This window comes from Eutrigla gurnardus (assembly GCF_963514095.1).
Source record: "Eutrigla gurnardus genome assembly, chromosome: 22".
NCBI lineage: Eukaryota > Metazoa > Chordata > Actinopteri > Perciformes > Triglidae > Eutrigla > Eutrigla gurnardus.
This window is the reverse complement of record NC_139933.1, coordinates 13,588,314-13,616,303: the sequence shown is the minus strand read 5'-3', so window position 1 is coordinate 13,616,303 and position 27,990 is coordinate 13,588,314. Positions and strand designations below refer to the sequence as shown.

General features: G+C 46.4%; 3 protein-coding genes across 4 annotated transcripts; all 3 read left to right on the top strand.

The window, feature by feature from the left end:
* Positions 1-1,961: 1,961 nt before the first annotated feature.
* Positions 1,962-4,297, top strand: LOC311033155 (tripartite motif-containing protein 16-like; the record flags this gene model as incomplete). Of its 2 annotated transcripts, XM_084040392.1 has the most annotated exons (2): positions 1,992-3,381; positions 3,475-4,297. In XM_084040392.1, the coding sequence occupies 2 exons, from the start codon at positions 1,992-1,994 to the stop codon at positions 3,651-3,653; spliced, it is 1,569 nt and encodes a 522-aa protein (XP_083896518.1). In that variant the 3' UTR covers positions 3,654-4,297. The 2 variants fall into 2 exon arrangements, with proteins under 2 accessions (XP_083896519.1, XP_083896518.1); XM_084040393.1 differs by having other exon boundaries at positions 1,962-4,297.
* Positions 4,298-17,154: 12,857 nt separating this feature from the next.
* Positions 17,155-18,860, top strand: LOC311033160 (tripartite motif-containing protein 16-like). The gene has a single exon (XM_084040399.1). The coding sequence runs from the start codon at positions 17,185-17,187 to the stop codon at positions 18,847-18,849; it is 1,665 nt and encodes a 554-aa protein (XP_083896525.1). The 5' UTR covers positions 17,155-17,184; the 3' UTR covers positions 18,850-18,860.
* A 7,404-nt stretch (positions 18,861-26,264) lies between these two features.
* LOC311033156 (E3 ubiquitin/ISG15 ligase TRIM25-like) lies at positions 26,265-27,811 on the top strand (the record flags this gene model as incomplete). Its single annotated transcript, XM_084040394.1, has 2 exons — positions 26,265-27,581; positions 27,698-27,811. The coding sequence occupies 2 exons, from the start codon at positions 26,265-26,267 to the stop codon at positions 27,809-27,811; spliced, it is 1,431 nt and encodes a 476-aa protein (XP_083896520.1).
* Positions 27,812-27,990: the final 179 nt, after the last annotated feature.

The following is a 27,990-nucleotide window of genomic DNA, read 5'->3' as shown; positions in this document are numbered from 1 at the left end:
AGGAACTGGGACAATGTCTTAGAGATGGTTGAAGGGCGACTAAAAAGGTGGAAATGGATTTTACCACACACCTCCTTTTAAAGGACGCATTTTAATAATAAACAATTTGGTATCCTCAATGCTGTGGCACCGACTGGCGTGTGTGGACCCCCCGCCGCGTCTCCTGGCCAGGATACAAGCTTTGCTGGTCAACTTCTTCTGGGACCGTCTGCACTGGGTCCCACAGAGTGTGCTGTTTCTGCCCAAGGAGGACGGAGGACAGGGACTCATCCATCTGGCCAGCAGAGGCGCTGCTTTCCGACTTCGCATCATCCAGAGGCTCCTCGCTGGTCCAGCAGACCTCGTCTGGAGGCCCATAGCCCTAGCCATACTAAGACGGGCTGGAGGGTTGGGTCTCGCTGAGGCCCTGTTCCTGATGGACCTGAGTGCTCACAAACTGTGCAACCTTCCAACTTTTTATAATGGACTGTTTGCAGTATGGAGGTTGTTCGTCAAGCAGAATCCAGCCAACTGCGTTTCTTTGTTCTGGCTTTTGAGAGAGCCAGTGGTGTACGGGACTCGCCTCAACGTGGAGCGCACAGCGGGATCTTCCGTGCTACAGCTGTTTCGCTCAGCGGGGGTCGTCACGCTGGGACACGTGGTGCAACAGTGTGGACCAGGTTTGACCAACGCTGCAGCTCTGGCCTCTCGTGTGGGAGTCAGGTCTGTCAGGTCCATCACTCACCTGCTTAACACCTGGAGAGGTGAGCTGACACAGACTGAACTCTCCTAACTAACAGCTCACTGTAACGGACACCGTCAGCCCAAAAGTGAGGACCCCTTCCCTGCACTGACACTTGTTCCTGATTTTAAAAACTGCACCGGTAAACTGCTGGAGTTCAGCAACACTCCACCAAGCAGGTTGAATGACATCAAAGGTAAAACCATGTATAGACTGTTGGTTCAGGTCCTGAACAAGGACAAGCTCAGTGGTCGGACTGACACCCCCTGGAGAGCTCATTTAGGGCTCAATGATGAGGTGAGACCTGCGTGGAGAGCGCTATACAAACCACCAATAACTAAAAGAGTCGGAGATCTGCAGTGGAGAATTCTCCACGGGATTGTAGCTGTGAACGCTTTTATTTCGTTGATGAATCCAAATGTTAATGAGATGTGTCCTTTCTGCTCGCAGAGAGAGACTGTGTTTCACTGCTTTATGGACTGTGACAGACTGGTTTCTTTGTTTCAGCTGCTGGAGCGAATATTCACAATGCTCGGAGGCACTTTTTCAATGGGAATGTTCATTTTTGGTTGTCCTTACAGACAGAGGAAAAGACAGAATTGTCAGTTGTTTAATTTTTATATTGGGTCAAGCTAAAATGGCGATCTACCTCAGTCGCAGAAATAAAGTAGAAAGCTCTCTGGATGTTGACGCAGCAACTTTATTCGTTAGAATGGTTAAGGTCAGAGTACATGTTGATTTTGGTTTTTACAGAGCCACAAATAACATGAAAGAATTCTCCAACACATGGAGCTGCAATAATGTTTTATGTTCTGTTATAGAAAATGAGTTGTTTTTTGGACCCGTTTTGAGGTAAATCATATTTTTGCATTTTTTTGTTGTTTATTTATTCTTTTCTTTTAATTATTTACTTCCTTTTTTGAAAATGCAAAGGTCCTTGTACTTAAAGACTGTAGTAAGTAAATAAAGAGGTTTGAAAATTCAAAAAAAATTCTCTCTCTCTCTCTCTCTCTGTCTCTCTCTCTCACACACACACACACACACACACACACACACACACACACACACACACACACACACACACACACTTCCTTGTTCCCTCCCCTTCAGATCTACTGCGTGTGGACGGGTGTAACCAACATGGTGGTGAAGTGCAGCAGCTGACAGGCCACCTTCACTGCACACACACAGTGTTGTTGAGATCAGACCTCAGACCAGTTTCACTTCTCACTAAGTGAAACTCAGACAGTCGTCGTCGCTGAGAGGTGAAATGGCGGAGAAAGGAGTTCAGCTGGACCGGGAAACCTTCTCTTGTTCCATCTGTCTGGATCTACTGAAGGATCCGGTGACTACTTCCTGTGGACACAACTACTGCATGAAGTGTATTGGAAGCTTCTGGGATGAGAAGGAGATCTACAGCTGCCCTCAGTGTAGACAGACCTTCACACCGAGGCCTGTCCTGCTGAAAAACACCATGTTGGCAGATCTGGTGGAGGAGCTGAAGAAGACTGGACTCCAAGCTGCTCCTGCTGGTCTCTGCTATGCTGGACCTGAAGATGTGGCCTGTGATTCCTGCACTGGGAGGAAACTGAAAGCCCTCAAGTCCTGTCTGGCGTGTCTGGCCTCTTACTGTGAGAAACACCTCCAGCCTCATCATGAATCAGCAGCATTTAAGAAACACCGGCTGGTGGAGCCCTCCAACAAGCTCCAGGAGAACATGTGCTCTCGTCACGATGAGGTGATGAAGATGTTCTGCCGTACTGATCAGCAGTCTATCTGTTATCTCTGCTCTGTGGACGAACATAAAGGCCACGACACAGTCTCAGCTGCAGCAGAAAGGACCGAGAGGCAGAGAGAGCTGGAGGGGAGTCGACTAAACATCCAGCAGAGAATCCAGGACAGAGACAAAGATGTGAAGCTGCTCCACCAGGAGGTGGAGGCCATCAACCACTCTGCTGATAAAGCAGTGGAGGACAGTGAGGAGATGTTCACGGAGCTGATCCGTCTCATGGAGAGAAGACGCTCTGACGTGAAGCAGCAGGTCAGATCCCAGCAGGAAACTGAAGTGAGTCGAGTCGGAGAGCTTCAGGAGAAGCTGCAGCAGGAGATCAGTGAGCTGAAGAGGAGAGACGCTGAGCTGGAGAAGCTCTCACACACAGAGGATCACAACCAGTTTCTACACGACTACCCGTCACTGTCACCACTCAGTGAGTCCACACACTCATCCAGCATCAACGCCCGTCCTCCTCGCCGCTACTTTGAGGACGTGACGGCGGCGCTGTCAGAAGTCAGAGATGGACTACAGGAAGTTCTGACACACAGATGGACAAACGTCTCACTGGCAGTGACTGAAGTGGATGTTTCACTGCCACAACCAGAACCCAAGACCAGAGCTGGATTCTTGAAATATTCACGTGAAATCACACTGGATCCAAACACAGCATACAAACGTCTGGTTTTATCCAAGGGGAACAGAAAAGCAACATATCATCCATTCCAGTCTTATTCTAGTCACCCAGAAAGATTCACTGGACGTCATCAGGTCCTGAGTAGAGAAAGTCTGACTGGCCGTTGTTACTGGGAGGTGGAGAGGAGAGGAGGTGAAGTTGGTGTAGCAGTCGCATACAAGAGTATCAGTAGAACAGGAGACAGGCGTCAATGTAAGTTTGGATACAATGACAAATCCTGGTCGTTATATTTTGTCGACAACAGATATACGTTCTTCTACAACTTAGTTGAAACTCCCGTCTCAGGTCCTCCGTCCTCCAGAGTAGGAGTGTTCCTGGATCACAGAGCAGGTATTCTGTCCTTCTACAGCGTCTCTGAGACCATGACTCTCCTCCACAGAGTCCAGACCACGTTCACTGAGCCCCTCTATGCTGGACTTTACGTTATTATTGAAGGCAGTGGTGAGTTCTGTCAACTCAACTAGACAGAAGGCATTTAAGAGTTGAATGACTTCACCTCCTCCTCCTCTTGTCCTTCTCCTCTCCTCCTCCTTCTCTCCTCTATTTGAATCCCATTAAAAATAAAATAACTGTTTTGCTTATGTTTTCTTTCCAGAATGGTACACAGCTTGAAAATTCTACCATTTATTTCAAGACCGGTTTCAAGACCCTCCTTATTGTGGGTCTTGAAACCGCCTTTTGTGCAGAGAAGCCTGTATTTCAGCTGAAGTTACTTGTGTTTTTTTCTTTGCATCCCAACCAATTGTCCTGGTAGTTGTGGCTGAAAATCAAACTGGCCGTGGCTTGGTATCATCAGAACCACTCATTTCCACTTCTTTATCAGAGTTTGAACACTACTGATCAGCATTTTAAATCTTTGGATATATATTTCATATCCTTCTTCTGGTTTATAAAATTCAGCTTTTCTCGCAGCCCTGGATGAAATCTGGGAAATTTTCTTCCCTTTCTTTATATTACGCACTCTTTGTAAGATCATCTGTGCACTGATTTTATTTTTTACAGACTGTGGTTTAGCTGTGTGCTGTATTTTCCTCCTGTATCACCCCACGTCTGGATGGACACTGATGAACTCTGCGGTCTCTTAATGACCTTTTCATGAATAAACGTTAATCCAAATGATTGTTTTCTCTCTCTTTTTTCTTTGATATCCAGATACTGATCTGACTCGCCCAGTTCTCATGGTCACTTTGTGGATTGATGGCGGATAATAAACGAGTGACATTTCACAAGTTGGGCAAAAATAGAAGTTGACACAAGGAAACCAGTAGTGGGAGAAGTATTCACACATGTACACAAGTGTTACATTGTAAAATACTAAGTTATACATTCAAAGTGCAAAAGTATCAGCATCAAAATATTCTTAAAAGTACAAAATAACTCATTTCCAGCTGTTAATGGTGGAGCTAGTTCTTAGTTCCAGGTTCTTATCGTGTCCCGTCTTGATTAGATTTCGCTGCGTAGTTCCAAGATTTTTAATTCAACTCAGAGACTTCCAAGTTTCTTGACCAGAATCCATCCATCCATCCATTTTCTACCGCTTATCCTGTATTTAGGGTCACGGGGGGGTTGGAGCCGATCCCAGCTGTCATTGGGTGAAGGCAGGGTACACCCTGGACAGGACGCCAGTTGACCTCAAACGATAACTCTAATTAGTGTCCTCCTTAATACGTGATATCCATGAGTTTGTGGTCTTATATTCTTAAGAAGCTCCCTTATTCATATCAAAACACACACTCACCACTATCATCATTGTAAGTCGGTTATACTTCTTGTGTGTTTATATTAAGACCACTTCTTTTACTCACTTGGTTTTGTTGTGGAAAAATTAATCTGCCCAATAAAGATCAACAACCAGGATCAGCTTTTTCTCTGAGGTTTATTCCACTAAGTATTCTCATCTGCAGAAGAAAGTACTGGTCACCCCTGCCTTCTGATGCAAAGGTTCAGAATCAGCAGGAACGATCCGGAGTCTAACAACAATCTCCCTTTTAAGGAGGAGGAACCATGGACAAAGGACGGATCATGTCCTATCTTACAAAGACAAGATGTACAGGTAAAGTCAAGATTTACAGAACACAGGCGTCATAGTCCTGAAATTATCTTATGTCAATGTGGCACTCATGTTCATATCATCTACAACAGGCATTCATTTTCGTCATAGCATAACAGTCAAAAGAGGAGATGCGGATCGACGTCTGGCCTGACAAATATTCTGATTATAAATTACAAACATCCAAAATTCCCATTACAGTCCCCCCTTTGAACATTTTATGTTCACTAGAAAAGGTAATTTATAATTGTCTATGTCTCTAATTCACGGCAAGGTTTAACAGGGCATGCATTGAACCTGGAGAAAAAGCCTTTTATATTATGAAAGAATAAAACATAAGCTGTTCTTAATTGCATTCTTCATTACACATGCATGTGGAAATAGTGAACAAGCAATATTGATCAAACAAGAAAATAATACTATTAAAAGCACAAGCTAAACAATTTCATATCAGGAGTTGCCATCATGGTACCAGGAACAGAACCTCTTTCCCAGGAGTATACAACCTTCTATACTCTACTGATGACATGTCTGCTATGAGCACAATAATCACAAATATACCAATAATAAGGAAAAAGAAATGGATAATTATAAAAAAAAAGAACCCTCCAACCCTGCTTTCTCTTTCTGATACAGACCACCCTTCCCTCAAACATACAGGTAGTGACCTGGTGCTTTGAAACCTTCACCTTACAGGGAAAATGATGCACAAAATATGATTAGCAGGTGGAGTGAGGATATAACATACATGTATCTGAACGAATTTCTACCTCAGGGCCCCATAACCTACCATCGTAGCTCAGCTGCTTTCTAAAATCTACAGCCCCCTGACAAAGTCGTTTGCCATTCTTCACCGGGTTGAGACGAAGGGCTTCTAAACCACCCTCCCCCTTTGTAGCGGACTGGTTGAGCTGTAGAAGGTAAAGGAACTAAGTTCGGAAGGGTAGACAGGCGGTTCCTGAGTGAGACAATTCGCACACAATTACATTTCAAGGTTCACACAAAAAGGGTTTTATTATTAAGCATGAAGTTGTAGTGTGATCCCCTTCTAACATCTATGTGTGAGTTAACATATCAGATTGACTCAATATCTGAATCCAAAATGGGCGGTACCCACAGATCTTCATCTGGAACAATGGTGATTTTCGGGTACTGTCCTACGGCAGAGCTCACCGCCGAACCCACGAGAGCTCGGCAGCAGGGCAGTACGCAACAAACGACCAGCAACATTACAACCACAACCATCAACACAGGTGATAGGAATCTGATGGCGGTGGCTTTCCACCCCCCCCTCTGTGAGCCAGGACCAAATGTCCCAGCCCTCAAAAGCCTCAGAGTCTTTGCTTTTCTCTCTGTGTAACAGTTCGTTCAGGTGGGCAACAACATGGGTCATGTTGTCATCTATTGCAGGCACGAAGGTACAGCATTTTGTCCCTATGACATGGCACACGCCTCCCTGTGAGGCTAGGGTCAAGTCGAGGGCGACTCTATTTTGCAGAGCCACGTTTCTGATGCCCTGGACAACAGGGGACAATGCTGCAAAGCCGGCGGCTGTGAGTTCAGTCAGATTTTCGAGTTCCAGGGATATTTCATCAATCTTATGTGCATTGTTGACAGTCCCCCACCAGGGGAGGATTCCCGAGAGCCCCTTCTCGGGTTGTGAAACGCGTGTTGCCGCGCGCCTGGCCCTGTGCGGTCTGTAGTAGTGACTGTAATGAGTGTGAAAATATTCCAGGCTCGGCACAATGGCAACAGAAGGCAAGAGTCTGGCGAGATAGCAAGACCCACACCAGCCTGGTCTCAATGCCTGATAGACGTGCTGTCCACACACCCACACATGCTGTCTCAATGCACCAAACCCATCGCTAGAGGGCATGGTTACCACGGGGTTGTCCTCCCCCTCTCTGCCTAGACTGTGTGTATGTGTGAGGTTAAATCTGCCAAGGTAAGGGTTCACGCCCCTGCACTCAGGTTTGGTGTATGCAGAGTTCCATGCGCTGCCACACGTGGCCTTGACTGTCTGGTTACAAAAGGACGTGCCCAGGTTGTGGTCAAGCGATGCCCGGCACTCTCTCACAAAGCACACAGCTCCTCGTTGCCGTGTGGGATTTGTTGTCATTATTGAATGGTGCACCTCACTCAGAGCAGTTGTAACATTTCTGAATCTCACCGCGGATCCTTCGTAGCTGACGACGCTGATGTTCAAATCCTCCAACCAAGGAGCAAGGTTTGTGATGATTCGTTCTGGTGACTCCACAGGCTTGGTGAAGGCCACCATGACCCCCATGGTCTCAGAGATGTTCAGTGGCCAGGGTGCCACAGGCAGTGCTGTGCCCACGCCATTGGGGAGTTGGGCGCAGACATAACAACTCTCATTTGTCACCAATCTGGCGGCCAGAGCGACGGCTCGGTACCAGGCGTTCTGTTCCGGCCGGGTGACCGGGGCGACGTCCACCGTAGGTAGTTCTGGTCGGTCCAGGCCTGCGAGGCTGAAGTAGGGCTCGATCTGCAGCAGGAGAAGCAGGAGGAGATGCGTAGTCAGCAGGTGCAGCTGACGTCGCCCCCCCGTTCTGGAGTGGCGGGCTGCTGAAGGTCGATGCCATCTGGCTCTCTCTGATCGGCCTGTGTAGGAGCGTCGGCTGATGGCTCTGGGATCCTTCTGCAGTGGCTGGCATGGATCCAGGTGGCTCTCTCTGCGATCTTTACTGCAGTTTCTGTGACGAGCAGCACCTGGTAGGGCCCGTTCCATCTTCGTGATCGCCAAGTTTTCCTTCTCAGATCTCGGACCACGACCCAGTCACCTGGCTCCAGGTTATGCAGTTTTTGTGTGGTGGTTGTTGGCAGTGCGTCTTTCACCTGTTTGTGAATATCAGAGAAAACAGAGGTTAGGTGTGCGCAATACCGCAACATTTCATCCTCACAATGCCCTGTCTCAGGGAGTTGTCTTAGCTCAGGCCCAATCCCGGTTCGCAAAGGCCGGCCGAACAGGATTAGGTTATTTCTGGACCTGATTCTCCCCCTCTTTTGACGCGTGGTCTTGACCATGCGTCAATTTAGCGTAATAGTGAAACAAATAGCCTGGTAGGCAGGGCTTATCGTTGGGACCATACCAGACATTTTGTTTCACCACCCCGCCTGCCCGTCTCCAAGCATGTTTCTCCCCCTGTGTTGCTCTGCTCTGTAGTTCTTGTTTATTGTTTATTGTTTATTGAGGATCCCCATTAGCCGACGAACAAACGCCAGGCTAGTCTTCCTGGGGTCCTTTTCAAAAGTACAAAATAAAATAATAATACACAGATCCAGTTACAAAACATACACAGATCCAGTTACAATAAAAAGAAAGGATAAAGGAAAAGAAAAAGATAGTTCTCAAAATAATAAAATAAAATAACAATACACAGATCAAGTTACAAAACATACACAGATCCAGTTACAATAAAAAGAAAGAAAAAGGGAAAGAAAGAGAAAGTTCTCAAAATGATAACATGAAAGATTAACTCTTAAGTCTAAAAAGTGACTTTACATGTTTCTTAAATGCTTTTTTACTGGGAATGGTCCTAATATTTAAATGAAGAGTATTCCATAACGAAATGCCTCTATATACAACAGTGCTTTTCATTGAATTAGTTCTTGGTCGTGGTAATGCAAGTAGACCTTGAGTTGAAGCTCTGGTACTGTAGTGGTGAACATCAGCATTATAACCAATCTGATTAAAAATATCTGTAGGATACTTATTATGAATAATGTTTCGAATAAATAACAATAAACTGCTGGATAACCTATGAATAACCTTCAGCCATCCAAGACAAGAATGCATACGGTCCACACTCGATCTATAAGAACAATCAAGAGTAAGTCTAGCTGCCCTATTTTGAGCTGTTTGTAATTTTGTAAGCTCAGACTTGGGTGCAGAAGCCCAAATAACTGAACAAAAATCCAGATGACACAACACCAATGTTTGTACTACCTGTCTGCGAATTGCAGGTGTTAAATACGTAGCACATTTCCTAACAGCAGCGATGCTTCTACCCATCTTAGTGACAATTTGATTGATATGTTCAGACCACGAAAGTGTATTACTAAGGGTAACGCCCAAAAGTCTTACTTTATCATCTTGTTTGATTGATTGTCCTGAAATCTGTAAATTAAGTGTAGGATTTTTTGCTAGACTATGACGTGAACCAAAGACAATACTTTTTGTTTTTAAGATATTTAAAACAAAAAGATATTTATACTTGTAAGTCTGCATCGGGTGTTACAGCTGGGCTGGAAGTGATAGCGAGCTGTGTTATCAAAGGTTGCTTAGCAGCGACCTTGGCTGCAGAATCAGCACAGGCGTTTCCTTGTGAAACGTAGTCTGTTTTGTGTGTGTGTGCTTCGCATTTGCATATGGCGATGTGACGTGGCAACAGCAAAGCATCAAGGAGAGAAGCAACCAGTCTGTGGTGAGCAATGGGTTTGCCCGATGCAGTCAGAGAGTCCCGGTTGGCCCAAATTTGTCCAAAAGAGTGGCAAAGCCCCCACGCGTATCTGCTGTCTGTGAAAATAGTGACAGTCTTACCTCTAGCCAGTTTGCATGCCTCAGTCAGAGCCACCAGCTCTGCAGCCTGTGCTGAATAGTTAGATGGGAGAGGCTCAGCCAAAAGTGTCTCATGTAATGTGCTGACTGCAAACCCTGATTGGTTGAGGCCTGTTTCCAGGTTCCTTGATGCTGAGCCGTCCACAAAGAGCTCCATGTCGGGGTTGTCAAGTGGTGTTTCCCGGAGGTCAGGTCTGGGGGAACAGATTTCGTTAATGACAGCCACACAATCATGGGGCTCCCCATCTTTAGCTGTGGGGAGCAAAGTCGCAGGGTTTAGTATGGTGCAGCGTTGTACAGTGATGTTAGGCAGCTCCAGTAAAATGGTGTTGTATCTTAGCCACCGCGCAGGGGACAGGTGTGAAGTTTTCTTCTCTAAAAGGATCATAGAGACTGCATGTGGTACTAATAAGGTTAGTGGAGAGTCACCTACAATGTCACGTGAAGCTACGACCGCTTTCTCAGCTGCGGCCACAGCTCTGAGGCAAGCCGGAAGGCCGGCTGCCACGGGATCAAGTTTGGATGAGAAATAGGCAACAGGCCTTTTTTGCCCCCCATAGTCCTGCAGTAACACGGAAGTCATGTAGTGCCCCTTCTCGTCAACAGTTTGTGTAAAAGGTCGGCTGCAATCAGGGAGCCCCAGAGTGGGGGGTGTCTGTAGAGCTAGTTTTAGGTCAACAAATGCTTTTCCCGCATCAGGTGTCCAAGTGACTTTGTCCTGTGCCGCGAGACCCTGCCCATGAGCGATCGCTGCCAACGGTGCCTCGATGCTTGCATAGTCAGGAATCCACTGTCTGCAGTATGATGTCATACCAAGAAAGCTCATAACCTGTTTCTTTGTGACTGGTTTTGGGATTTCTTGGATGGCAGAGATGCGTGATTGGGAGAGTGTTTTCCCCTCTTCTGATATGATGTGCCCCAGAAAGGTGACCTGATTACAGGCGAACTGTAATTTGGATGAGCTGACCTTGTGGCCGTTGTCGGCCAGGTGTTTTAGCAGGGCCAGCGTATCAGCCACGCAGGCTTCTCGTGTGGGAGAACAAATCATTAAATCATCCACATATGCCAGCAAGGCGCTGTTTTGTGGCAGACTTAAGGATTCTAAATTTTTGCGCAGAGTGGCATTGAAAATGGTGGGAGATTCGGACAGGCCCTGGCACAAACGGGTGAATGTGTACGTTTTACCTTCAAATGTGAATGCGAACCAGTACTGGCTGTCGGGATGTATGGGGACGCTGAAGAAGGCATTAGCCAAATCAACAACAGAAAACCACGTACTTTCAGGTGGGACCTGTGAGAGGATTGTGTGAGGATTTGGTACCGTAGGGGCGCGCGCGTGGATTGCTGCATTTACCGCCTGCAGATCCTGGACAAACCTCCATTCATCTGGCGCGCCTGGAGGCCGAATCTTTCTCACCGGGCATATCGGCGTGCGGACGGGTGAATTTTCGCAGGGGACGATGACGCCTGCTTTGAGGAAGGCCTCAAACACCGGTTTGATGCCCTCCACAGCCTCTTTCCTTAGTGGATACTGCCGCTGGCAGGGCCTGTAGGAGGATTTTGGAGTGATTACAATTGGTTCAGCATTCTTTATCAACCCTACATCATGTTTGTGTCGTGCCCATACCTCTGGTGGTACCTGTTTTAGCTCTGGGATGTCACTGACATTATTGACCATCATCCCCGTGTGTGGAGGTGTGAGGTGTGGTGCGTGAGATACCTTTGGGTTTTGAAGTTTAATTTCGACGGTTCTTCGAGCAGCGATCGCCTTTTGAATTTTAACTCGGTGCACCTTTAACCCCTGATGATACTCGGTGTTGGGGTCATCCGTTTGTGTCCACTCAGTTGCATCGATGCATTTTTTCAGCCAAGGTTCCAAGTTTTGTGACTCCCCTCCTTTGATCAAGGAAACAAACGGGAACTGCGGCACTTGGAACGAAATATCACACAGGCACACAGAGATTACACATCATGCGTCATCCAATACAGATAGAGCAGTTTTAGGTTATCACACAGGCTGTTCTGTCCAAACCATGTTTGTTCAAATGGTTCATCTTTCCCTGTGGAAGTGTGTGCAGCACAAAACAAGTCTGGGTGGTGCATGACATCAGCGTGTGTGAGTGCAGCTGTGTGTGTGAGTATGTTTGTTATTGCAGCGGAGTCTGAGGAGGGGAAGTGCCACTGATACTGATAAGTTATTTCTGTGCCGAGGGAAGTGAAAAAAGCCTGATTGTGTGAAACATTTCTGAGTATGGTGAGGCCTTCTGGCCCTGAGCTTATGTTTATGCCCAAAACACACATAAGGTCTCTGCCACAAGATTTATCGGACATAAATTCGACAAAAGAAAAGAATGTTTAAAACTGCCCTTCTGCTTGTCTACACATGTCAGTGGGACAGTGTATTGTTCTGTCACCAAGGAACCGAGGCCCCGACAGATTTTGCACATCTGCCGCTCAATTTGGGTGTTGTTTTTAACTCTGTGTGTCGTATAACAGACTCTGTTGCTCCTGAATCTACCAAAAAAGTGAGGGGTGTGCCTTCAACAGTGAGTGTTATTGTGGGTAAATTCCGATAGGCAGCTGAGTTTAGTGAGGCATACATTCCGTCAAGTTTTCTGTTTTCTGATGTGTGTGAGTTTTCTAAGTGATCAATGGCCTTGAGTATGGAACTGCAATTGTCTTGTGTAGGCTGTGTGGGTGTGCTGGTGTGCTTACGTGTCCCATGGTTGGGATGGGGGTCTGTCTCTGATCCAGATGCGCCCGTCACTCTCCCCGGCCCTCCTTCTTTGCTTGAGGTTGCCTTTTAGAATTTCCAATTGCCTGAGACTAAAACTGCCTCTATCGGGAAAACCGCACTCAGTGACCCAAATTTCAAATTGATCGACGCAAGATTCACCGTAGTTTGTGATCATATACTGGAGGTTTGGGCTAAGAGCCAGGCCATTATCCCGTTTGCTTTGTGCTGACCCCATTTTCGCGTTTAATTTAGGCTTTCGTTAAAGTCGAACCGGTATGCCAATTGTTTGATTGATTTTGTTTTTGTTCTTGAAAACAGTCTGTAGGCTGAGTTAAAAAACAAACGGCAACAAAACTTTTGAGGAAAGGGTTTTTCCCTTTCTATTCTCTCTCTCCTCTCTCTCTCCCCTGCAGCGGAGGAAGGGAGGGCAGAGGGGGAGCGCTGTTGATGAGACCTTGGGATACCACAAGGTCCCTATTCACAGTTAATATTACTTATAATATATTTCTCCAATCTCCACCACACACACAGACATACAGGCAAAGGATAATTAGAGATGGAAAACGATGAAAAGGGCACAAACGAGAACAACACACAGAAAATGACAACTAGGTCCTGGTCCTCGCAAGGCACCTACTTCACACAATGCAAGCTATAGGGTCCCTTCTTAAGAAAAAAGCGCTTATCACCCATTTGTTGAACCGACTTAACCCGTCTGGGTGAATAACACTGGCAGTGGCCAAATCTGCCAGCTAACTCAGCTGTCCTACTGGCTCGAAGATAGGGATGTGCTTATACCACTGTCTTCCTTTCGATCCAAATACCAGGCGATACTAATACCGACACTGATACTGTTGGATGTCCATGTGTATATGAAAATTACGACTTTTACAATGCATTAATATTTCCTGCAAAAGTGGACTTGGAATCGATATTTTGATGTGAAGACTGATTCTAAACAAAAACACACTCCAAACTGGAAGTATCGATACTGGCGGACCGATATGCACATCCCCACTCGAAGACAACCAAAGAAAACGTTGCTTTAAATCCCTCCAAACGGAACTAGTCCGTGAGACAAACGTTTTTACCAAACCTTATACTTAACAGACTCGAACTGAAAAGAGCAGTTGATCAAGCTGCTGGCCGACCCTTGCACAGACTCGCACTGTACGTCAATAACAAGTGGACTCGAACCACCTGCAGAGGAGGGACTGGAACCCTCGTCTTTGGTACCACAACCAGACGTCAATAACAAGTGGACTCGAACCACCTGCAGAGGAGGGGAGCTGACAGACTCGAACTGTACCTCAACCCTCGTCTTTGGCCCACAATTTGGACGTTAGGCCCCCACGTCCCGGCTGGATTTTATGCCGAGGTCGCTCCACTGTGCACAGATTTCACCGTCAGTCCTGTCCGCACAAGCCTCTCACTCTTGGTGCCCACCCAGGGACGCCAATTGTTGTGGAAAAATGAATCTGCCCAATAAAGATCAACAACCAGGATCAGCTTTTTCTCCGAGGTTTATTCCACTAAGTATTCTCATCTGCAGAGGAGGGACTGGTCACCCCTGCCTTCTGATGCAAAGGTTCAGAATCAGCAGGAACGACCCTGAGTCCAACAACAGTCTCCCTTTTAAGGAGGAGGAACCAAAGGACGGATCATGTCCTATCTTACAAAGACAAGATGTACAGGCAAGGTCAAGATTTACAGAACACAGCCGGCGTCATAGTCCTGAAATTATCTTATGTCAATGTGGCACTCATGTTCATATCATCTACAAACAGGCATTCATTTTCGTCATAGCATAACAGTCAGATGAGGAGATGCGGATCGACGTCTGGCCTGACAAATATTCTGATTATAAAGTACAAACATCCAAAATTCCCATTACACCGCTGCCAGCTATGAGGTCACCGAGGTCCGGACCTCTGTAAAATAATTCGGAGAAAAAAAAAGTGGACCCCGAACAGCATATTAACACACCGCCACCGGACAGCTTTTATTTTGAAACCACAGGAAGTTATCTATCGGTTGAAGTCGCGGGAAATTTACAGAAGAGATGACCACAGACAACACTGCGAGTTGACAGGTGACAGCTTTTAAATATTATGCTACAAGCAGAACAAGTTAAACCAATGATCGACGCGATCCAACAGTGTAAACTTGCAGTATTGATCCACTATTTTCGGTCTTAGTCGACACAGTAGGCTAAGTAGCCGAACGTATGAGGAGCGTTCGGATGGAGTCCGGCAGACAGCAGTCAGACCGGGTGACATTCAAGTAGACGAGAGAGCGACGGCAAAACTTGGGGGAGGTCGGCAAAATATATTGTTGACGGTCACGGGAACGCTAAACGTCCGACTCCCGAGATAAAACATTTTGCCGGCTGCCCTGGCGGTATCTCACCGCGAGTTGGTAACCTAAGGCTCATAGCGTAGCAAGTGTGTGTGTGTGTGTGTGTGTGTGTGTAAACAATAAGATAATAAGTGATCATGATGAGAACAGTCTCTCTCTCATAGGCCATAGGCTTATAATGTTAGGCCTATGTATATAATCAATAAGGTCTAATCAACCTCTTTTGATTTCCCCCTACAGAGGAAAAAAAAACAAAAACAAATCAGTGACTGTCTGAAGAGTGAAAAATGTCAAAAAGAAAAAAATTCAACAGAGTACGTTGGATTCATTTGTTCAAAAGAACAACAGGCCGTGTGAAAATGAGGACAGAGAAGGGGAGAATGAGCAGAGGAAACAGGATGATAGAAAGAAGTGCGGAGCCTCTGCAAAGAGTGGAGAAGAGACAGGACAGAGCAAAGAACTATGTGGAAAGACAGGAGAGATGAGAGATAGTGGAGAGAAGAGAGGAGAAGAGATAGGGCAGAGTGGAAAACCAAGTGGAATGGATGAACAGAGAGAATGCCTTCGATGCTCTGGATCCTGATGCTCTGGATCCTGTGAACTACAAAAATAAAATGTAATCGGGGTGATCATTTTAACTTATGTTTGTGTATTCTATGTCATTTCAGAGGGCCAATGCAGAGAGAGGAGCATGTGGAGGATGACTTACTGACACACACACACACACACACACACACACACACACACACACACACACACACACACACACACACACACACACACACACACACACACACACACAGCTAGCACAATAAAAACATTCTTTTTTTGTCAACAAGTGTATCAGTGTACTTATTTTTGTAGGTGACATTTTGGTGGTTTGTGCAAAAACTGGTAAAAGGGGTGTCTTTCCTGGGACGGACCTCACTAATTTTGAAATCCTGGCTACGGCCCTGCACTGACGAGTGTTTCCAGTCAGAAAAAACCGACAGACACGTGTGTGGAGAGTGAGCTTAGCAGCATCAGCAGCAGTGGAGGTTCTAGACAAATTTTACTGAGGGGGCCTGGCTGAGGCCAGAGGTTTTGTCAGAGGGGCACATTCAACCCGGGGCGTATTGTTAGTTCCGCCTTTTGCGTCGGCGTAAAAGGCGGAACTGATAAATACTGTATTATTCTTCGTTCGGAGGGGGGGCCACAGGGGGGTCCAGACTCAGTGTTACAGGGGCCCTGGCCCCTGCTGCCCCCCCCCCCCCCCCCCCCCCCAGAACTGCCACTGATCAGCAGAGAGCTGTTATTAGCACAAAACAATAGTTCACTACTTGTCTTTAAAGCAGGAAGTAGCAAGGCTACGTTAGAAGAGTTTTTTGACCGTGGAAAGAGAAGTCGTCCGACGTCGCGGAAGTTCCTGACCCGTCCTAACGACGAGGCTATTGAATTAACTTCAAATTGGGCCAGATGTGTGTTTAAATTTTGTCATGCCCAATTGTGTACCAGGTTAAAGGTCCTCGTTACAAATATAAAACAGTGTATTGAAGTGAAAAAAATCCATTTAAAGCTATTGTTTAACTTAAAGGTGAATACCGGAAAAAAGTGAAACAAACCTTTAAACATTGAAACAGAAACCAATACAGTGAATTCAAACGGTTTAGCTGTTGGTGTGAGTTATTGTGGGAAGAAATAAAAGTGTTTAATTTACTACTTTACTGCTCTATTTTACTTTCAGTCTCCTCTTAGAACCTCGACATTAGACATACCTGCAGGGTTGGTGGAACACACGCCAGGTGGGTTACAATATCAAAACACACACTCACCACTATCATCATTGTAAGTCGGTTATACTTCTTGTGTGTTTATATTAAGACCACTTCCTTTACTCACTTGGTTTAATCTTTAAGTTAGTCAATAAATACACATTAATCATTAAGTCGTTGTCCGTGTATATTTCTTCTGAGCAGAATACAAAGATCCCTATTTCACAGCTTATGATCTGAAGAGTGAGATTGATTCATTGAAATGATATTGATTGGTTCCTAACTGATTAATAGTGGTCATCAGAGTCATTAAATTAAACTTTGTAAATTCCTGTTGACCAACAGGTGGCGCCCCGATTCTAATAGCAGACAGTGGAATCTACAAAGTCTTATTTTCTTTGCTGCCCGTATTTTACAAGTAACATGTTGATGGAACAAAGTCCAAGTGCTGCTCCCCTCTCTCTCCAGTTTCACGTCTCACTAAGTGAAACTCAGACAGTCGTCGTCGCTGAGAGGTGAAATGGCGCAGAAAGGAGTTCAGCTGGACCGGGAAACCATCTCTTGTTCCATCTGTCTGGATCTCCTGAAGGATCCGGTGACTACTTCCTGTGGACACAACTACTGCATGAAGTGTATTGGAAGCTTCTGGGATGAGAAGGAGATCTACAGCTGCCCTCAGTGTAGGCAGACCTTCACACCGAGGCCTGTCCTGCTGAAAAACACCATGTTGGCACATCTGGTGGAGGAGCTGAAGAAGACTGGACTCCAAGCTGCTCCTGCTGGTCTCTGCTATGCTGGACCTGAAGATGTGGCCTGTGATTTCTGCACTGGGAGGAAACTGAAAGCCCTCAAGTCCTGTCTGGTGTGTCTGGCCTCTTACTGTGAGAAACACCTCCAGCCTCATCATGAATCAGCAGCATTTAAGAAACACCGGCTGGTGGAGCCCTCCAACAAGCTCCAGGAGAACATGTGCTCTCGTCACGATGAGGTGATGAAGATGTTCTGCCGTACTGATCAGCAGTCTATCTGTTATCTCTGCTCTGTGGACGAACATAAAGGCCACGACACAGTCTCAGCTGCAGCAGAAAGGACCGAGAGGCAGAGAGAGCTGGAGGGGAGTCGACTAAACATCCAGCAGAGAATCCAGGACAGAGACAAAGATGTGAAGCTGCTCCACCAGGAGGTGGAGGCCATCAACCACTCTGCTGATAAAGCAGTGGAGGACAGTGAGGAGATGTTCACGGAGCTGATCCGTCTCATGGAGAGAAGACGCTCTGACGTGAAGCAGCAGGTCAGATCCCAGCAGGAAACTGAAGTGAGTCGAGTCGGAGAGCTTCAGGAGAAGCTGCAGCAGGAGATCAGTGAGCTGAAGAGGAGAGACGCTGAGCTGGAGAAGCTCTCACACACAGAGGATCACAACCAGTTTCTACACGACTACCCGTCACTGTCACCACTCAGTGAGTCCACACACTCATCCAGCATCAACGCCCGTCCTCCTCGCCGCTACTTTGAGGACGTGACGGCGGCACTGTCAGAAGTCAGAGATGGACTACAGGAAGTTCTGACACACAGATGGACAAACGTCTCACTGGCAGGGACTGAAGTGGATGTTTCACTGCCACAATCAGAACCCAAGACCAGAGCTGGATTCTTGAAATATTCACGTGAAATCACACTGGATCCAAACACAGCAAACACATGTCTGTTATTATCTGAGGGGAACAGAAAAGCAACAAGGAGTCAAAACCAGTCTTATTCTAGTCACCCAGACAGATTCACTAGAAGTCTTCAGGTCCTGAGTAGAGAAAGTCTGACTGGCCGTTGTTACTGGGAGGTGGAGAGGAGAGGAGGTGGTGGAGTTGGTGTAGCAGTCGCATACAAGAGTATCATTAGAACAGGAGAATGGCATCAATGTACGTTTGGAAACAATGACAAATCCTGGTCGTTATATCGTTTCAACAACAGATATACGTTCTTCTACAACTCTGTTAAAACTCCCGTCTCAGGTCCTCCGTCCTCCAGAGTAGGAGTGTTCCTGGATCACAGAGCAGGTATTCTGTCCTTCTACAGCGTCTCTGAGACCATGACTCTCCTCCACAGAGTCCAGACCACGTTCACTGAGCCCCTCTATGCTGGACTTTGTATGGATTTTGGAGGCAGTGGTGAGTTCTGTCAACTCAACTAGACAGAAGTCATTTAAGAGTTGAATGACTTCACCTCCTTCTTCTTCTCCCTCCTCCTCCTCTTGTCCTTCTCCCCCCCCCCCCCCCATCTCTCCTCTATTTGAATCCATTGAAAATAAAATAACTGTTTTGCTTATGTTTTCTTTCCAGAATGGTACACAGCTGGAATATTCTCCCAAGTCCCTCCTTATTGTGTGTCTTGAAACAGCCTTTTGTGCAGAGAAGCCTGTATTTCAGCTGAAGTTACTTGTGTTTTTTTCTTTGCATCCCGACCAATTGTCCTGGTAGTTGTGGCTGAAATCAAACTGGCCGTGGCTTGGTATCATCAGAACCACTCATTTCCACTTCTTTATCACAGTTTGAACACTACTGATCAGCATTTTAAATCTTTGGATATCTTTTCATATCCTTCTTCTGGATTATAAAATTCAGCTTTTCTTGCAGCCCTGGATGAAATCTGGGAAATGTTCTTACCTTTCTTTATATTATGCAATATTTGTAAGATCATCTGTGCACTGATTTTATTGTTTACAGACTGTGGTTTAGCTGTGTGCTGTATTTTCCTCCTGTATCACCCCACGTCTGGATGGACACTGATGAACTCTGCGGTCTCTTAATGACCTTTTCATGAATAAACGTTAATCCAAATGATTGTTTTCTCTCTCTTTTTTCTTTGATATCCAGATACTGATCTGACTCGCCCAGTTCTCATGGTCACTTTGTGGATTGATGGCGGAAAATAAATGAGTGACATTTCACAAGTTGGGCAAAAATAGAAGTTGACACAAGGAAACCAGTAGTGGGAGAAGTAGTCACACATGTACACAAGTGTTACATTGTAAAATACTAAGTTATACATTCAAAGTGCAAAAGTATCAGCATCAAAATATTCTTAAAAGAACAAAATAACCCATTTCCAGCTGTTAATGGTGGAGCTAGTTCTTAGTTCTGGGTTCTTATCGTGTCCCGTCTTGATTAGATTTCGCTGCGTAGTTCCAAGATTTTTAATTCAACTCAGAGACTTCCAAGTTTCTTGACCAGAATCCATCCATTCATCCATTTTCTACCGCTTATCCTGTATTTAGGGTCACGGGGGGGCTGGAGCCGATCCCAGCTGTCATTGGGCGAAGGCAGGGTTCACCCTGGACAGGACGTCAGTTGACCAGAAACGATAACTCTAATTAGTGTCCTCCTTAATACGTGATATCCATGAGTTTGTGGTCTTATATTCTTAAGAAGCTCCCTTATTCATATCAAAACACACACTCACCACTATCATCATTGTAAGTCGGTTATACTTCTTGTGTGTTTATATTAAGACCACTTCCTTTATTCACTTGGTTTAATCTTTAAGTTAGTCAATAAATACACATTAATCATTACGTTGATGTCCGTGTATATTTCTTCTGAGCAGAATACAAAGATCCCTATTTCACAGCTTATGATCTGAAGAGTGAGATCGATTTATTGAAATGATATTGATTGGTTCCTAACTGATTAATAGTGGTCATCAGAGTCATTAAATTAAACTTTGTAAATTCCTGTTGACCAACAGGTAGTGCCCCGATTCTAATAGCAGACAGTGGAATCTACAAAGTCTTATTTTCTTTGCTGCCCGTATTTTACAAGTAACATGTTGATGGAACAAAGTCCAAGTGCTGCTCCCCTCTCTCTCTCTCTCTCTCTCTCTCTCTCTCTCTCTCTCTCTCTCGGAGTGCATGCTGGGAGTGAGCGTGGTAAGCGCGAGTGAGTGTGTTGCGGAGATCTAGAGTTTTCTGACTCTTTTTTGCTTAATTTTTTTTCAATTCTCTTGGTTAATATCTGTTGTATTTGTTACTGTGTGTTGGTTGGAAGAGGTTTGTTTGTGGGTTTGCGGAGGTAGCGTGGCCGCTCAGCATGGCTGCTGCTGGAGGCCCCGGCTTAACCACGCTGACGCGCCGACACGCAGTCAAACTTTCCCCGGCGGTCGGCTGCTCCGTGCAGCCTGGCTGTAGGTGAGGAAGTGGGCTATGGAAGCGTTAAATCTGCGTCCAGAATGAACAGTGCGGTGGTGATTTTTCTGGACAGCACAGAAAAAGTGAATAGATTGCTAGAGAGCGGGATTGTGGTAAAAGGTACGTTCACCCCTGTGTCATCACTAGTTAACCCTGCAAAAAAGGTTATCATCTCAAATGTCCCCCCCTTTCTGAAGAATGAGCTATTGGAAAAAGAGCTAGCGAGACACGGACAGCTGGTGTCCGTGAGGATGATCCCCATTAGCTGCAAGTCTCCCCACCTGAAGCATGTCGTATCTTTCAGGAGACAAGTGTTCATGGTCCTTAAGAAAAATTATGAGGAGCTGAATTTGGTTTTTAGATTTAGGATCGACGATTATGATTACATTGTACATGTGACCTCGGACACAATGAAACGTTTTGGCTGTGGAGCCGAAGGGCATATGATTCGCTCGTGTCCGGGGGGGGCCGCGGCTGGGACCGGTGGCGGTGCCCCTGCGCCGGCCGAGCCGCGGAGGAACACGCAGGATCCTCAGAAAGGAAACAGGGCTGACAGCGATCAGGAAGGCGAGGGCACGGAGGATCAGATGAGTCAGGAAGGTGAGCAGACAGTTGCTGAGCTGCAGGTAGATATTGGTCACACCGCGACCCGTGCTGCGGAGTCTGTATTGTACGAAGACGAAGTCATGAATGATGATGATGTTTTTAAACTGTCGAGTAAACGGAAAAATCCCGAAAGCAAACCAAACAGTGAGCAGGTGTCTAAGGTGTCAAAGACAACCCCTGTGTGCCCCTCCTCTCAGTCAGGGGACAGTCTGGTGAGCACACAGGACAGTGGAGGGGAGGCCACATGGAGCTCGCAGATGGAGGCCCAGAGTGTTTACTCCAGCAGCAGAATCCGCTCGTTTCTACAAGAAACGAAAGGGATGAGACAAGTCAAAGTGGAGGATTACTTCCCAGATTTACAGCTGTTCCTTGACTCTGTTAAATTTTTCTCAAGGAACACAGGAAGCTCTGGCCAGCAGGCTTTCACTGATAAGGAGGTGTTTCGCCTCAGAAAGCTGGGGGTAAGAATTCGGTCACATATGGCTAATGATTGAGTTTTTACTGTTGTCCTCTTTTTTTCTGTGTGTTCCTCTGCGGTCCCTTTCTTTCTTTTCACAATGTGTGACATCAAACTGGGATCTTTAAACATCAATGGTGCCAGGGAGGAAGCGAAGAGAATTGGCCTTTTTAGTTTGTTTTCGGCTAGAAAACTAGATGTAGTTTTTTTGCAAGAAACACACAGTACAGCTGAGAATGAGCCTGCATGGAAAAGGGGGTGGGATGGAGAAGTCGTCCTCAGCCACAAGAGCAGCAACAGTGGAGGAGTTGCTGTCCTGTTCTCTAGGGGGTTTTCGCCCATTTCTTATAGCACTGAAAACATTATTGAAGGTCGCTTGTTGAAGATACAAGCTGTGTTTGAAAATATAAAAATGACTTTTGTTAATGTTTATGCTCCCACTGTGGGTAGAGAACGGGTTGTTTTTCTAGACATTTTAAACACTGTTGTCAACTGCAGTGGGGAGGGTTACTTGTTCCTGGGTGGTGATTTTAACTGTACTGCAAACGCCACTCTAGACAGGAACCATCCAGAACCGCATCAAGCCTCCAAGAGCTGTTTAATCAAACTACTTGAAGAAAATGATCTATGTGACACTTGGAGGCATTTCCACTCCACACAGCGGCAGTACACGTGGGTTCATGCTAGAGATAACTCTCTATCCATGGCCAGGCTTGATAGAGTTTACTGTTTTAGACGGCAGATCAATGTGCTTCGGAGTTGCTCTATACACCCTGTAGGAGTTTCAGATCACTCTTTGGTACAGGTTTCCATTTTTATCAAGAACGTTAAATGTAGCATTGCCTATTGGCATTTCAATGTAGCCTTGCTGTCTGATACTGTTTTTAGAAATGCTTTCACTTTGTTTTGGAAGAACCACACAGAGACAAAATCTCGATACACCTCACTACAGCAATGGTGGGATATAGGGAAGGGTCAAATAAAGCAGCTGTGCCTGCAGTACACTCTCAATGTTACAAGGGACATGATCAGGTCTATGAGAGCTCTGGAGAGAGAAATAGTGGCGCTGCAAGATTTAGCAGCTTCCACAGGAGAAGGAGAACATATTAAAGTTCTCAAAAGGAAAAAATCAGCTCTGTCGGACCTGCTGGGTTTCTCTGCTCGAGGAGCCCTGGTCCGTTCCCGTTTCCAGTATGTGACTAAAATGGATGCTCCCTCTCATTTTTTCTTTGGCCTTGAACAGAAGTATGGACAAAAGAAACTCATGCACTCCCTGCGGTCCGACACTGGGCAGCTGCTGCAGGAGTCGGGAGAAATACGGAGCTGTGCAGTTGCCTTCTACAAGGAGCTCTTCAAAGAGGAGTTCCAGGAGAGACCGGAGGTGGCGAAATCCTTCTACGAGGGTCTACCCAAGTTTCCCGAGGAGGCCAACGCTGAGCTGGACGCACAGATCTCCGCAGATGAGCTGGCTACGGCAGTTCAGAGCCTGGACAGTGGGAAAGCTCCAGGGATTGACGGTCTTCCTGCAGACTTTTACAAGGCTTTCTGGCCTGTGATTGGCCAGGACTTATTACTTGTCCTCAGAGACAGTTTTAGCAAAGGACACTTACCACTGAGCTGCAGGAGGGCGGTTCTCACCCTCCTCCCCAAGAAGGGAGATCTACAACTAATAAAGAACTGGCGGCCAGTAGCTTTGCTCTGCACAGACTATAAAATCTTGTCCAAGGTGCTGGCTATGAGGCTAAGAAAAGTGATGGAGCATGTCATTCACATTGACCAGACGTATTGTGTACCCAGCAGGCTGATATCTGACAATGTTTCTCTAATTCGGGACATTTTGGACCTCTCCAGTTCATTGGGCTGCGGCCTTGGTCTGATTTCTATAGATCAAGAAAAGGCATTTGACCGAGTTGAACACCAGTACTTGTGGCAGACACTAAACGCTTTTGGTTTCAACTCTGGTCTCATAGCCAAGATCCAGGTCTTGTACAGTGACATTGAGAGTGTACTAAAGATTAACGGTGGGTTAAGTGCTCCTTTTAAGGTGCGGAGGGGGGTCAGACAGGGCTGCTCCCTGTCTGGCATGCTCTACTCCATGGCAATAGAGCCTCTTCAACACCAACTTTCAGGTATAACCCTCCCTGGTTGGCAAAAAAGTTTTAAATTGTCTGCGTATGCTGATGACGTTGTGGTCATTGTAAAAAAACAAGATGATATTGATGTCCTTGTCGAAACTGCTGATGTGTTTGGTACATTATCCTCAGCTAAAGTCAACTGGGGAAAAAGTGAAGCCTTGGCAACCAGTGGCGAGGTAAGCGGGCAGATCATCTTACCTCAGGGGCTACAATGGAACAAGGGGGGCTTAAAATACCTTGGTGTGTATCTTGGTGATGAACCTTTTAAGTGCAGGAACTGGGACAATGTCTTAGAGATGGTTGAAGGGCGACTAAAAAGGTGGAAATGGATTTTACCACACACCTCCTTTTAAAGGACGCATTTTAATAATAAACAATTTGGTATCCTCAATGCTGTGGCACCGACTGGCGTGTGTGGACCCCCCGCCGCGTCTCCTGGCCAGGATACAAGCTTTGCTGGTCAACTTCTTCTGGGACCGTCTGCACTGGGTCCCACAGAGTGTGCTGTTTCTGCCCAAGGAGGACGGAGGACAGGGACTCATCCATCTGGCCAGCAGAGGCGCTGCTTTCCGACTTCGCTTCATCCAGAGGCTCCTCGCTCGTCCAGCAGACCTCGTCTGGAGGCCCATAGCCCTAGCCATACTAAGACGGGCTGGAGGGTTGGGTCTCGCTGAGGCCCTGTTCCTGATGGACCTGAGTGCTCACAAACTGTGCAACCTTCCAACTTTTTATAATGGACTGTTTACAGTATGGAGGTTGTTCGTCAAGCAGAATCCAGCCAACTGCGTTTCTTGGTTCTGGCTTTTGAGAGAGCCAGTGGTGTACGGGACTCGCCTCAACGTGGAGCGCACAGCGGGATCTTCCGTGCTACAGCTGTTTCGCTCAGCGGGGGTCGTCACGCTGGGACACGTGGTGCAACAGTGTGGACCAGGTTTGACCAACGCTGCAGCTCTGGCCTCTCGTGTGGGAGTCAGGTCTGTCAGGTCCATCACTCACCTGCTTAACACCTGGAGAGGTGAGCTGACACAGACTGAACTCTCCTTACTAACAGCTCACTGTAACGGACACCGTCAGCCCAAAAGTGAGGACCCCTTCCCTGCACTGACACTTGTTCCTGATTTTAAAAACTGCACCGGTAAACTGCTGGAGTTCAGCAACACTCCACCAAACAGGTTGAATGACATCAAGGGAAAAACCATGTATAGACTGTTGGTTCAGGTCCTGAACAAGGACAAGCTCAGTGGTCGGACTGACACCCCCTGGAGAGCTCATTTAGGGCTCAATGATGAGGTCAGACCTGCGTGGAGAGCGCTATACAAACCACCAATAACTAAAAGAGTCGGAGATCTGCAGTGGAGAATTCTCCACAGGATTGTAGCTGTGAACGCTTTTATTTCGTTGATGAATCCAAATGTTAATGAGATGTGTCCTTTCTGCTCGCAGAGAGAGACTGTGTTTCACTGCTTTATGGACTGTGACGGACTGGTTTCTTTGTTTCAGCTGCTGGAGCGAATATTCACAATGCTCGGAGGCACTTTTTCAATGGAAATGTTCATTTTTGGTTGTCCTTACAGACAGAGGAAAAGACAGAATTGTCAGTTGTTAAATTTTATATTGGGTCAAGCTAAAATGGCGATCTACCTCAGTCGCAGAAACAAAGTGGAAAGCTCTCTGGATGTTGACGCAGCAACTTTATTCGTTAGAATGGTTAAGGTCAGAGTACATGTTGATTTTAGTTTTTACAGAGCCACAAACAACATGAAAGAGTTCTCCAACACATGGAGCTGCAATAATGTTTTATGTTCTGTTATAGAAAATGAGTTGTTTTTTGGACCCGTTTTGAGGTAAATCATGTTTTTGCATTTTTTTGTTGTTTATTTATTATTTTTCTTTTAATTATTTACTTCCTTTTTTGAAAATGCAAAGGTCCTTGTACTTAAAGACTGTAGTAAGTAAATAAAGAGGTTTGAAAATTAAAAAAAAAAAAAAAAATTCTCTCTCTCTCTCTCTCTCTCTCTCTCTCTCTCTCTCACACACACACACTTCCTTGTTCCCTCCCCTTCAGATCTACTGTGTGTGGACGGGTGTAACCAACATGGGGGTGAAGTGCAGCAGCTGACAGGCCACCTTCACTGCAAACACACAGTGTTGTTGAGATCAGACCTCAGACCAGTTTCACGTCTCACTAAGTGAAACTCAGACAGTCGTCGTCGCTGAGAGGTGAAATGGCGCAGAAAGGAATTCAGCTGGACCGGGAAACCTTCTCTTGTTCCATCTGTCTGGATCTACTGAAGGATCCGGTGACTCTTCACTGTGGACACAACTACTGCATGAAGTGTATTGGAAGCTTCTGGGATGAGAAGGAGATCTACAGCTGCCCTCAGTGTAGACAGACCTTCATACCGAGGCCTGTCCTGCTGAAAAACACCATGTTGGCAGATCTGGTGGAGGAGCTGAAGAAGACTGGACTCCAAGCTGCTCCTGCTGGTCTCTGCTATGCTGGACCTGAAGATGTGGCCTGTGATTCCTGCACTGGGAGGAAACTGAAAGCCCTCAAGTCCTGTCTGGTGTGTCTGGCCTCTTACTGTGAGAAACACCTCCAGCCTCATCATGAATCAGCAGCATTTAAGAAACACCGGCTGGTGGAGCCCTCCAACAAGCTCCAGGAGAACATGTGCTCTCGTCACGATGAGGTGATGAAGATGTTCTGCCGTACTGATCAGCAGTCTATCTGTTATCTCTGCTCTGTGGACGAACATAAAGGCCACGACACAGTCTCAGCTGCAGCAGAAAGGACCGAGAGGCAGAGAGAGCTGGAGGGGAGTCGACTAAACATCCAGCAGAGAATCCAGGACAGAGACAAAGATGTGAAGCTGCTCCACCAGGAGGTGGAGGCCATCAACCACTCTGCTGATAAAGCAGTGGAGGACAGTGAGGAGATGTTCACTGAGCTGATCCGTCTCATGGAGAGAAGACGCTCTGACGTGAAGCAGCAGGTCAGATCCCAGCAGGAAACTGAAGTGAGTCGAGTCGGAGAGCTTCAGGAGAAGCTGCAGCAGGAGATCAGTGAGCTGAAGAGGAGAGACGCTGAGCTGGAGAAGCTCTCACACACAGAGGATCACAACCAGTTTCTACACGACTACCCGTCACTGTCACCACTCAGTGAGTCCACACGCTCATCCAGCATCAACGCCCGTCCTCCTCGCCGCTACTTTGAGGACGTGACGGCGGCGCTGTCAGAAGTCAGAGATGGACTACAGGAAGTTCTGACACACAGATGGACAAACGTCTCACGGGCAGGGACTGAAGTGGATGTTTCACTGCCACAACCAGAACCCAAGACCAGAGCTGGATTCTTGAAATATTCACGTGAAATCACACTGGATCCAAACACAGCACACAAACGTCTGTTATTATCTGAGGGGAACAGAAAAGCAACATTAATGACTCAAAAGCAGTCTTATTCTAGTCACCCAGACAGATTCACTGGACGTCATCAGGTCCTGAGTAGAGAAAGTCTGACTGGCCGTTGTTACTGGGAGGTGGAGAGGAGAGGAGGAGTTGGTGTAGCAGTCGCATACAAGAGTATCAGTAGAACAGGAGACTGTGTGTTTGGATACAATGAAAAATCCTGGTCATTATATTGTATCGACAACAGATATACGTTCTTCTACAACTTAGTTCAAACTCCCGTCTCAGGTCCTCCGTCCTCCAGAGTAGGAGTGTTCCTGGATCACAGAGCAGGTATTCTGTCCTTCTACAGCGTCTCTAAGACCATGACTCTCCTCCACAGAGTCCAGACCACGTTCACTGAGCCCCTCTATGCTGGACTTTGTGTTAATATGGCAGGCAGTGGTGAGTTCTGTCAACTCAACTAGACAGAAGTCATTTAAGAGTTGAATGACTTCACCTCCTCCTCCTCCTCCTCTTGTCCTCCTCCTCCCCTCCTCC

Coding starts and splice junctions, on each gene's coding strand:
- LOC311033160 (XM_084040399.1), top strand. CDS start 17,185: ATGGCGCAGAAAGGAGTTCAGCTGGACCGGGAAACCATCTCTTGTTCC.